Source organism: Conger conger, chromosome 2, assembly GCF_963514075.1.
Source record: "Conger conger chromosome 2, fConCon1.1, whole genome shotgun sequence".
Lineage (NCBI taxonomy): Eukaryota > Metazoa > Chordata > Actinopteri > Anguilliformes > Congridae > Conger > Conger conger.
The window spans coordinates 78,444,092-78,455,535 of record NC_083761.1 but is presented as its reverse complement, the minus strand read 5'-3'; the positions used below and the strand labels follow the sequence as shown (position 1 = coordinate 78,455,535).

Below are 11,444 nucleotides of genomic sequence, written 5' to 3'. Positions count from 1 at the left end.
CTCTCCAACGGTCGGGGGAGGGGGGTGGGTGCTGCATATAGAAAGTGATGCAATTCCTACACGCATCACCCAATATGGATGTAAATACCCTCAAATTGAAGCTGAAAGTCTATATTTAAACCTTGTATTCATCGTTTCATTTCAAATGAATGTGCTGGGAGTACAGAGCCGAAATAACAGAAATTGCACCACTGTCCAAATACTTACGGACTGCACTGTATACGAGTGACGTACTTGCGTGTATGAGTCACGTACAGGTGTATGAGTCACGTACAGGTGTATGAGTCACGTACAGGTGTATGAGTCACGTACAGGTGTATGAGTCACGTACGCGTGTATGAGTCACGTACAGGTGTCTGTGTCGGGAGGTGAGGGGGCTGGTACCTGTGTATGACTCCTGTACAGGTGTATGTGTCGGGGGATTAGGGTTAGGGGGATTAGGGGGGTTATGGTTTGGGGGTTAGGGGGGTTAGGGTAAGGGGGTTAGGGGGGTTAGGGTTAGGGAGGCTGGTACCTGTGTATGAGTCCTGTACTGGTGTATGTGTCGGGGGGTTAGGGTTAGGGGGGTTAGGGGAATAGGGGGTTTAGGGTAAGGGGGATTAGGGGGTTAGGGTTAGGGAGGCTGGTACCTGCGTATGACTCCTGTACAGGTGTATGTGTCGGGGGGTTAGGGGGTTAGGGGGTTTAGGGTAAGGGGGGTTATGGTTAGGGGGGTTAGGGTAAGGGGGGTCAGGGTTAAGGGGGCTGGTACCTGGATTTCATGCCAGGTTTGACCTCCACGGTTTTGTCAGAGCTGGCCACCACTCGTACAAACACCTCCCCGGCCTCCGGATGGTTCTGCCTCTTCAAGTACTTATTCACCCGATCCTCTATGAACGTGCCCAACCTAGTGGTCTGGAGCCCTGCGACACACAGACGCAGACGCAGACGCAGACGCAGACGCAGACGCAGACGGACACGGACACGGACACGGACACGGACACGGACACGGACACGGACACGGACACGGACACGGACACACAGGCTGTTACAGCAGGTTACAACTCAATCAGGCTACAGTTAAGCAGGGGTGGGCAATTCTGTTCCTGGAGGGCCAACATACATGCAGGTTTTTGTTTCCACCAATTACCCTGGCTAAATGAGCCAATTGGCTGCACACAACCGACACTGGTCTATTCATAGATTAGAACACAGTAAATTGTGTCATAATTAAGTGATTGTGCCAACAGCCTCAACAGTCCCTCGATGAGCTAGCATAACCTGGGGAGCGTATCTGTATCTATGTGAACAGGGTCTCAGAACACGGGGAGCGTATCTGTATCTATGTGAACAGGGGCTCAGAATCCGGGGGGCGTATCTGTGTCTCCTGAACGCCCCGGCGCCCCACACCAGCTCGGACGTCCGCACAGCCTGGCCTCACACTTACTTTTAGCGGAAAACTTGTTGTCCTTGCGCGTCTTCCCGCTTTTCTTCAAGCAATTATCGCAAATGAATCTGTCGAAGGGGACGAATTGCATTTTCACACACCAGTCGGTCATTCGCTTTCAAACGGATACGTCGAAATACAATGTAACTCTGTTAAATCTTTATTTACATTACATTAGATGCTATTTAGCCCGACCGGCCAATAGCGGCGCAGTGCTTACCCGGACGGCCAGATGACGTCATAGTGTAGCACGCATATCTGGTGCATTTTGCGCCCACAGTCCTTACATTCAACAAACCTGCAGGGGTGGGAGACAGGGCGTTAGACAAACCCCAACTTTCAGCAAAGGCAGGAGAGAAACGCGCTGAGTAACCTGGAGCAATGTAGGGGCCACGGGAGAGCGGGAGAGGGACTTACGGTTCGGGGTCCAGACTGTCGTTCTTCCTCCGCTCAAACTGGTCCTTAGAGATCTTACTGCACATGGAGGTAGAGGGGGAGAGAGAGGAGAAGGAGAGAGAGAGAGACAGAGAGAGAGAGAGAGAGAGAGAGAGGAGGGGGAGAGAGAGTGTTTGGGTTAAGCACCTTGCTGAGGGGTACAACGACAGAGTCCCAGCCGGGAATCAAACTGACAGCCTCTGGGAGCTTAGCCCAGTTCCCTAACCACTACACTGCTGCTCCAGGTGCAGAGCCATCAGAGCTGACCATAATGTGACCATTACCTGCTGCAGAGATCTCACTCTCTCACACTCACACTCACACTCACACTCACACACTCACTCACTCACTCACACACTCACACACTCACACACTCACACACTCACACACTCACACACTCACTCACACACACACTCACTCACTCACTCACTCACTCACTCACTCACACACTCACACACTCACACACTCACACACTCACACACACTCACTCACACACTCACTCACTCACTCACTCACTCACTCACTCACTCACTCACACACTCACACACTCACACACTCACTCACTCACTCACTCACTCACTCACTCACTCACTCACACTCACTGACTCACTGACTCTCTCACTCTCTCTCTCTCACTCTCTCACTCTCACTCTCACTCTCACTCTCACTCTCACTCTCACTCTCACTCTCACACGCTCACATGCTCACACATGCGTGTTTCTCTTAAAACAGGTCTGCTCAAACAGGATGGATAGAGCCTGAGAGGGCCAAGTCTTTGGTATGGCCCAACACTCCACTGCTCTCCCTTCCCTACCCAACGGACACATACGCAGCAGGGACGTGTTTTTACGCGACTTCCGTGTGAAAACAAACACCGGGGACCTGTAATCCTCCCCGTGAGGCCATGTGAGATGGGACTTCTTATCGTTTCAATACGGGCTTCGCCGACCCGTCGCCGTGACGACAGGACGGCCGAGGGGGAGGAGGAGCCACTCACGTCTGCGGCTGGGCGGGGTCGTCTCCCAGGGTTACGCTGTCGCCCTGGATCTCGTTGAAGCACTTCTCACAGAAGTGATACCTGCAGGAGAGAGGGACGGCCAGGGTAAACGCACAGGCCCGAAACGGCTGAGAGAGACTAGAGCGTTACCTCGGGAACCATTTCTACAAATCAAATTACAGGTGCCTTTTCATATGTGCTACATGCACAGGAACACACACGCAAAAACATACTGGTACAAACACAAATGCGTGCGGACACGCACGCGCACACACACGCACACACACACGCACACACTGTATGCTAAACTTGCTGGAAAAGCAGCCCCCCCCAGTTGGCCTGGAGTTGTCTGTTAACATTTGCATTGCAGTGCTTTGGTGTTTCAGGCGGTGACTGAAGAACAGATGTACATTAACATGCACATAATAAAAACATCCCCTGTCTTCTGAGCCCTGCATTGCTCTACATATCGGATGACTGAAACTGCTGCTTTTTTTCTTCAATGGAATGTAAAGTGGACTGCAGTAGCACAATGCCAACAGCAGGGGGAGCAGGGGAGCACATTGTGCAGTGAAGTACTACAGACTCTGGCCATAAGCAGACACTTGGGGGACATTGGCTCAAGCGGTAAGAGCAGTTGTCTGGCAAATGGAAGTGTCGAAATGTCCCTGAGCGAGACGCCTAACCCCCGAATGCTGGTCGGTGCCTTGCATGGCAGTTGGTGTGCGAGTGTGTGTATGAATGGGTCAATGAGAAGCATCAATTTACCATTACTGACGGCGGGGTGCGACACTCTATACCGTCCCCCTTGCACCCGGACAGCGCTCTGTGGTTCCTCATCCACTGTCAGCTGCTGAGAGCTGCTTTCATACCTCAGAAATCACGCACACGCATACACATACAAAGACAGACACAGACATACAGACATACACAGACATACACAGACATACACACGCACATACAAATGAATGAATGAATGAATGAATGCCGTTGGCTCACCTGTTCTGGTAGCTGTAGTAGGTCCCGTCTCGGGAGATTGTGCACAGTTGCTTCCCGTAGCAGCAGAGAGTCTGTGGAGAGAACTCATACTGTGGGGGGAGAGAGAGAGAGAGAGAGAGAAAGAGAGAGAGAGGAGTCAGTAAAAACGCTACAGCATTGCTGATCAGCAGGCATCATCTCTGGTTTAGGCCCTGAGCCTCCCCCTGTTCCCCCTCCAGTGCAGCAGAGGCTGGGCCATGTGCAAGAGCTGCTGGGGACACGCACACGCACACGCACACGCACACGCACACAGGGCCTAGATGGGCTGCTCATAGCTTGGAGAATACCCACACACAGTAACTGTGCAGGGCAGAGCAAACAATCTTCCTCTCCCAGCAGTACCCCACCCTGCCCCCTCACCTTCCTCCCCCAGCAGTACCCCACCCTGCCTCACCTTCCTGCCCCAGCAGTACCCTACCCTGCACCCTCACCTTCCTCCCCCAGCAGTACCCCACCCTGCCTCACCTTCCGGCCCCAGCAGTACCCCACCCTGCCTCACCTTCCGGCCGCAGCAGTACCCCACCCTGCCTCACCTTCCTGCCCCAGCAGTACCCCACCCTGCCTCACCTTCCAGCCGCAGCAGTACCCCACCCTGCCTCACCTTCCTGCCCCAGCAGTACCCCACCCTGCCTCACCTTCCTGCCCCAGCAGTACCCTACCCTGCCCCCTCACCTTCCTGCCCCAGCAGTACCCCACTCTGCCTCACCTTCCTGCCCCAGCAGTACCCCACCCTGCCTCACCTTCCTGCCCCAGCAGTACCCCACCCTGCCTCACCTTCCTGCCCCAGCAGTACCCCACCCTGCCTCACCTTCCGGCCGCAGCAGTAGCCCAGGCCCTGCATGACGGGGTCGATCTCCTGCTCGAACACCTCGGCCAGCTTGGAGCAGTACTTGTAGACGCGGGAGGTCTTGCGGTTGTACAGCCAGGCGTTGTTGAACATGAGCCACACGTCGTCCACGTACTGCCAGGGCTCCTGGTACTGCCCCGTGTCCAGCTTGCGCTTGATGGTGGACAGGTCCATGGGGGTCCTCACGATGTCAAAGTAGTCCTGGAGCACAGAGGGGACAACAGGCGATTAGCCCCGAGTTCCACACCTCGAAGCTCTGCATATACATCTGTCCATCACGGTTTCAGGATAAATGAACGGTTTTTACACTTACAAGATTTACTGATTAAATATAGGAAGGCACATTTACATTTACGTGCTTATCCACGTGGACTACATAAGCACAAGCCTGGCAATCACTCGGCTATCACTACAAACATATTAAAGTGGAATTCTACTTTAGGCTGTGCAGGTTACTGCATATGGATATCATTGAATATGGGGTATTCCTGATAGGAAGGGTATGGGTTGTTTCTGAGTGTGGGGCATTCCAGAGTGTGGGGCATTCCAGAGTATCTGGTATTTCTGAGTATGTAGTATGCCTGAGAGGTCATGTTAAAACAGAGTATGGGATATATGAGTATGAGGTATATGAGTGTGGAGTATATGAGTGTGGGGTATATGAGTGTGAGGTATATGAGTGTGGAGTATATGAGTGTGGGGTATATGAGTGTGGGATATATGAGTGTGGGGTATATGAGTGTGGGGTATATGAGTGTGTGGGGTATATGTGTGTGGGGTACGTGTGTGGGGTATATGAGTGTGTGGGGTACATGTGTGTCGGGTACGTGTGTGGGGTATATGTGTGTGGGGTACATGTGTATGGGGTATATGTGTGTGGGGTATATGTGTGTCGGGTACATGTGTGTGGGGTACATGTGTGTGGGGTATATGTGTGTGGGGTATATGTGTGTGGGGTATATGTGTGTCGGGTACATGTGTGTGGGGTACATGTGTGTGGGGTATATGTGTGTGGGGTATATGTGTGTGGGGTACATGTGTGTGGGGTACATGTGTGTGGGGTATATGTGTGTGGGGTACGTGTGTGGGGTATATGAGTGTGTGGCATATGAGAGGTGGTATAAATTGTGCTGCTCTCACCGGGATGCCCAGTAACTGGGGGTCCACAGGCTGGCGGAAGGGCAGGGACTCGGGGTCCTGCCGGTACAGCGACTCCAGCGTGGGCATCAGCGCCTGCCTCAGCTCCTCCGGCTTAAAGACTGGAGAGAGAGGGGTACAGTGTAACGCACCCCCAAATACACCCCCACAGAGAGGGGTACAGCGTAACGCACCCCCAAATACACCCCCACAGAGAGGGGTACAGCGTAACGCACCCCCAAATACACCCGCACAGAGAGGGGTACAGCGTAACGCACCCCCAAATACACCCCCACAGAGAGGGGTACAGCGTAACGCACCCCCAAATACACCCGCACAGAGAGGGGTACAGCGTAACGCACCCCCAAATACACCCCCGCAGAGAGGGGTACAGCGTAACGCACCCCCAAATACACCCCCACAGAGAGGGGTACAGCGTAACGCACCCCCAAATACACCCCCGCAGAGAGGGGTACAGCGTAACGCACCCCCAAATACACCCCCACAGAGAGGGGTACAGCGTAACGCCGCCCCAGAGACAGGGAGCAGCTCTCAGTGAGGAAAGTCGGTGCTCAAAGTTTGAAGGGCACAGAGGAACAAGCCCAGGGCTATGCTGTGGTTAATTAGACAACACTTCATTAGCATTAAAATTAAAACCCTGCATCTGACACAATTCCAACCCATTTAAACCTCACAGGAGGGGGCAGAAAGCAGCTTAACCTACCCCAGGGCAGAGACACTGGATCTCGGAGAAAGCCCTTCATTAACACTTGATTATTTAACGGCTACTTTCACAGCTAACACAGGTGTGATGAGGCCCATGGGGGCGGGCGTGAGGGCGGGGTGTTTTCAGGGTCTCACTTTTCCGGCGCAGCTGGGTGGGGGAGGTGGAAGCGGGCGTGCCGTTGGCCCCGCCCTCCTCCTCCTCCTTGGGCTCCGCCTTCACGTCGGGTTTCCGCTCCTCCACCTCCATGCCCTCCTGCTTGGGCTCCTCCTTCAGCTTCCCCGTTAGAGAGCCTCCATCCTCCTCCACCTGGGACAGCAGCAGAAGCCTGAGCATGCATCTCACCTGACCTCTCTCTCTCTCTCACTCACACACTCACACACTCACACACTCACTCACTCACTCACTCACTCACTCACTCACTCACTCACTCACTCACTCACTCACTCACTCACTCACTCTCTCACTCTCTCACTCTCTCACTCTCACTCTCTCACTCTCTCACTCTCTCACTCTCTCACTCTCTCACTCTCTCACTCTCTCACTCAAAGAACCACACACGTCATTGAAAACCAGGTCTGTGAAATCTTTAGCCAGAAACTTCAATTAATAACATATGCGTTCAACACCCCAACCACTACAGCGGCACTACAGCCTCCAGGAGTTTGACATCCCTGCTCATAACTCGCACATTCCTTATGATGACAATAACCACTACATCACTTACAACTATCAAAACAATGAGCAGCACGTTTTAATATTTAGACGTGCTTTGTGGGACTAAGACTGAGTCTCTGGGCCCCATTTCATGAAGCAGTACTGCAGGATAAGCTGGATAACCGAGTGAAAACCGGAAGCCCTCCCAAATGCGGGACATGGACCGAAGTGAAAAGAGCCGTTCTGGGTTTCACTCAGTGCAGTTATCCAGTTAAACCCGGTCCCTCCTGCTTCCTGAAATACCCCCCAGGCTGGGTGCGTCCTGGCACACCTCTCGTTTTGCCTCCATCTTGGCTCCGGCGGACTCCGGGTCCTGCTCGTCATCCAGAGGCTCGGCTTTGGGCTCGGAGGCTGGCGGCAGGTCGTGCAGTGCATGCTGGGAGTGGGCGTCGCCGCTGGTGACAGACGCCGGTGTTGGGACGCGGTTGTCCAGGCTGGCTGCCTTCTGCGAGAGCTGGGACACACCCCGGAGAGGGAGAGAGAGGGAGAGAGAGGGAGGGAGAGAGAGGGGGGGAGAGAGAGGGAGAGAGAGAGAGGGGGAGGGAGAGAGGGGGAGAGAGGGAAGGAGAGAAAGAGGGGAGGGAGAGAAGGGGAGGGAGAGAGGGGAGGGAGGGGGGGGAGAGAGAGAGGGAGGGAGAGAGAGAGGGAGGGCGAGAGAGAGGGGGAGGGAGGGAGAAGGAGGGAGAGAGAGAGAGGGAGGGAGAGAGAGAGAAAGAGGGAGGGAGGGAGAAAGAGGGAGAGAGGGGGAGAGAGGGAAGGAGAGAAAAAGAGAAAGAGGGAGGGAGAAAGAGAAAGAGGGAGGGAGAGAGAGGGGGATGGAGAGAGAGCAAGGGAGAGAGGGAGAGGGGGAGAGAGGAAGGGAGGGAAGAGAGGGAGGGAGGGGGGGAAGGAGGTAAGGAGGGAGAGAGGGAGAGGGAAGGAGGGAGAGAGGGGGAGGGAGAGAGAAACAGGGAAATAGACGGAGGGAAGGAGGGAGAGATAGGGGGGATAGAGAGGGGGAGAGATAGAGATAGAGGGAGAGAGGGAGGGAGTGAAGGAAGGAGGGAGAGAGGGGGGGTCTTAACACCCAAACCAAGCAAAGCTCTGTTTCTAACCACACTACAGCCATGCAACAAGAGAACGATCAGCCCACATCAGCTCCACAGGTGGAGAAGTGACTGGTCTAGACTGCTTAATTTTCACAGTCACGGTTTGAGGCTACGCAGGTGTAACATCACCGCAAATGACACGGTTTTTGTGCCACTGAATTTATATTGGCCAGGCACTGATAAAATATGAATATGCCCAGTGCAAGCCTTTTTCATATCACTCCATTCCAGCCCCACAACCACAGGAAGCTGTGATTTAGAACATTTAACACTGATTTACTCATGTTCTGTGAAGTACATTCATTACTGGCTCCGCGTCCAGGATCATTTAACATTACACTTGCTGCTTCGGTCTACAGTGAACAGACATCTTTGACAGACGTGGGATCAACGTTGGGACCCCCTCGAAAACCGAGAGGATACCTCTCTCAAGGGGTTCATCCCGTTACAATAAATTTCCTACATAAAGCGCATATGCAAATGAGCGTATACTTGCGAGGGCCTAAAATGATGGAAGTCCAAGCGGGTTGTTGAAATGCACAGTTTCTTAAAACAGACGGAGTGGGTTTGTTCGGGGCACAGTGCTGTCTAGAGCACCGACAGCTCCCTCACGATCCACAAGGCAATTGGAAAACTCCGCTGTCATTTCCCGAAAAACACGGGACCCTTAAGCCGGCTCTGTAGCCGGGGGGGGGGGGAGCGTTGCACGGGGCACACACCGGGGTGGTGGGCGGCTGTGTGGGGGTGCGGGGTTGGGGCGGGGTGCCCTGCGTGGGGGTGGAGCCGGGCGTCGGGGGCCGGGGTGGGGGTGGAGGCTCGGCTGGACGGCTGCAGGGGCTGCAGGCTGGCGGGGGTTGCCGCGGCGACGGGCGGGGGCGTGGCGCGGGGCAGCTGGGGAGCCATGGAGCTCAGGGCGCTGATGGGGAGGGAGGCGTTCTGCTGCTGCTGCAGGAGGGCACAGGGGACACGGCGGCTCTGTTAAACTGCGCGTGTGTGTGTGTGTGTGTGTTTGTGAGGGTGTGTGTGTGAGAGTGTGTGTGTCTATGTGGGTGTATCTATGAAAGAGTGTGTGAGTGAGTGTATCTATGTGAGTGTGTGTGTGTCTATGAGAGAGTGTGTGAGTGTGGTGTGCATCTATGAGAGTGTGTGAGAGTGTGTGAGTGTGTGTGTGTGAGAGTGTGTGTCTATGTGAGAGTGTGTGTGTGTCTATGAGAGAGTGTGTGAGAGTGTGTGTGTCTATGAGAGAGTGTGAGAGTGTGTGTGTGTGTCTATGAGAGAGTGTGAGAGTGTGTGTGCGTCTATGAGAGTGTGTGTGTCTATGAGAGAGTGTGTGAGTGTGTGTGCGTCTGTGAGAGAGTGTGTGAGAGTGTGTGTGAGTGTGTGTGTGTCTGAGAGAGTGTGTGTGCGTCTGTGAGAGAGTGTGTGAGTGTGTGTGTGCGTCTGTGAGAGAGTGTGTGTGTCTATGAGAGTGTGTGAGAGTGTGTGAGCATCTGTGAGAGAGTGTGTGAGAGTGTGTGTGAGTGTGTGTGTGTCTATGAGAGTGTGTGAGTGTGTGTGTGTGTGTGAGGGTGTGTGAGGGTGTGTGAGTGTGTATGTGAGAGTGAGTGTATCTATGTGGGTGTATCTATGAAAGAGTGTGTGAGTGAGTGTATCTATGAGAGAGTGTGTGAGAGTGTGTGTGTCTATGAGAGTGTGTGAGTGTGTGTGTGTGAGAGTGTGTGTCTATGTGAGAGTGTGTGTGTCTATGAGAGAGTGTGTGAGTGTGTGTGTGTCTATGAGAGAGTGTGAGAGTGTGTGTGCGTCTGTGAGAGAGTGTGTGAGTGTGTGAGTGCGTCTGTGAGAGAGTGTGTGAGAGTGTGTGTGAGTGGGTGTGTGTGTCTATGAGAGTGTGTGAGTGGTGTGTGTGTGTGTGTGAGGGTGTGTGAGGGTGTGTGAGTGTGTATGTGAGAGTGAGTGTATCTATGTGGGTGTATCTATGAAAGAGTGTGTGAGTGAGTGTATCTATGAGAGAGTGTGTGAGAGTGTGTGTGTCTATGAGAGTGTGTGAGTGTGTGTGTGTGAGAGTGTGTGTCTATGTGAGAGTGTGTGTGTCTATGAGAGTGTGTGAGAGTGTGTGAGCGTCTGTGAGAGAGTGTGTGAGAGTGTGTGTGAGTGTGTGTGTGTCTATGAGAGAGTGTGTGAGTGTGTGTGTGTGTGAGGGTGTGTGAGGGTGTGTGAGTGTGTATGTGAGAGTGAGTGTATCTATGTGGGTGTATCTATGAAAGAGTGTGTGAGTGAGTGTATCTATGTGAGAGTGTGTGTGAGTCTATGAGAGAGTGTGTGAGAGTGTGTGAGTCTATGAGAGAGTGTGTGAGTGTGTGTGAGTGTGTGTGTGTCTATGAGAGAGTGTGCGAGTGTGTGTGTGTCTGTGAGAGAGTGTGTGAGTGTGTGTGAGTGTGTGTGCGTCTGTGAGAGAGTGTGTGTGAGTCTGTGAGAGAGTGTGTGCACTCACCTGAGTGACAGCACTCTGAGCTCCAGGCTGACTCAGGCCCACAGTGACGCTCATGGCTGAGGTGGAGGCAGGGAACTGGGGCTGAGACATGAAGGGCGCCTGGCTGGGCGTCTGGCCCACCATGCTGTTCGCGTGGGCTCCCATCATGCCCTGCGCCTGCGGCATCCGTGACGGCGACATGCCCATCTGGGACAGGGGCACGGGCACATCAGCACTGCAACAGCACAGGGCCCCGCCACCCAAAACCTGCGCACCCCTGCACCAACCACCTACTGCAATCATCAAATCTGGACCTCAAATCCGGCCCTGCTTTTCTCTTCTCCGCTCAACAATTACAGCTACTGGTTGGCCAGGTCTTCACACCTGACTGCCAGGTAAAGGGAGGGTGGAAATCCAGCAGACCTTGAGGACTGTGATTTGATAATCACATCACCAAACAGTGGCCAGCTCAAACACACCGCTGGGCTTATTAAACAATGAAGAAAGAAGCTGGCATTACTGACAACCTTTAACTGGGCTAACACAGCTACTGACACAGCCTTTA

The 11,444-nt window shown here is 53.7% G+C and overlaps 1 protein-coding gene across 1 annotated transcript in view; it reads right to left on the bottom strand.

Annotated features, from left to right (window-relative positions):
• LOC133112726 (CREB-binding protein-like) overlaps positions 1 to 11,444 on the bottom strand; it is a 54,506-nt gene that overhangs the window by 8,136 nt on the left and 34,926 nt on the right. The window contains exons 13-23 of the mRNA XM_061222909.1: positions 10,901 to 11,086; positions 7,593 to 7,775; positions 6,742 to 6,913; positions 5,884 to 6,002; positions 4,705 to 4,944; positions 3,858 to 3,946; positions 2,859 to 2,939; positions 1,844 to 1,900; positions 1,647 to 1,724; positions 1,427 to 1,494; positions 752 to 902 (exon numbers count right to left, since the gene is read on the bottom strand). Coding sequence (XP_061078893.1) covers positions 752 to 902; positions 1,427 to 1,494; positions 1,647 to 1,724; positions 1,844 to 1,900; positions 2,859 to 2,939; positions 3,858 to 3,946; positions 4,705 to 4,944; positions 5,884 to 6,002; positions 6,742 to 6,913; positions 7,593 to 7,775; positions 10,901 to 11,086 — 1,424 coding nt within the window. The remainder of the gene's footprint in view (positions 1 to 751; positions 903 to 1,426; positions 1,495 to 1,646; positions 1,725 to 1,843; positions 1,901 to 2,858; positions 2,940 to 3,857; positions 3,947 to 4,704; positions 4,945 to 5,883; positions 6,003 to 6,741; positions 6,914 to 7,592; positions 7,776 to 10,900; positions 11,087 to 11,444) is intronic.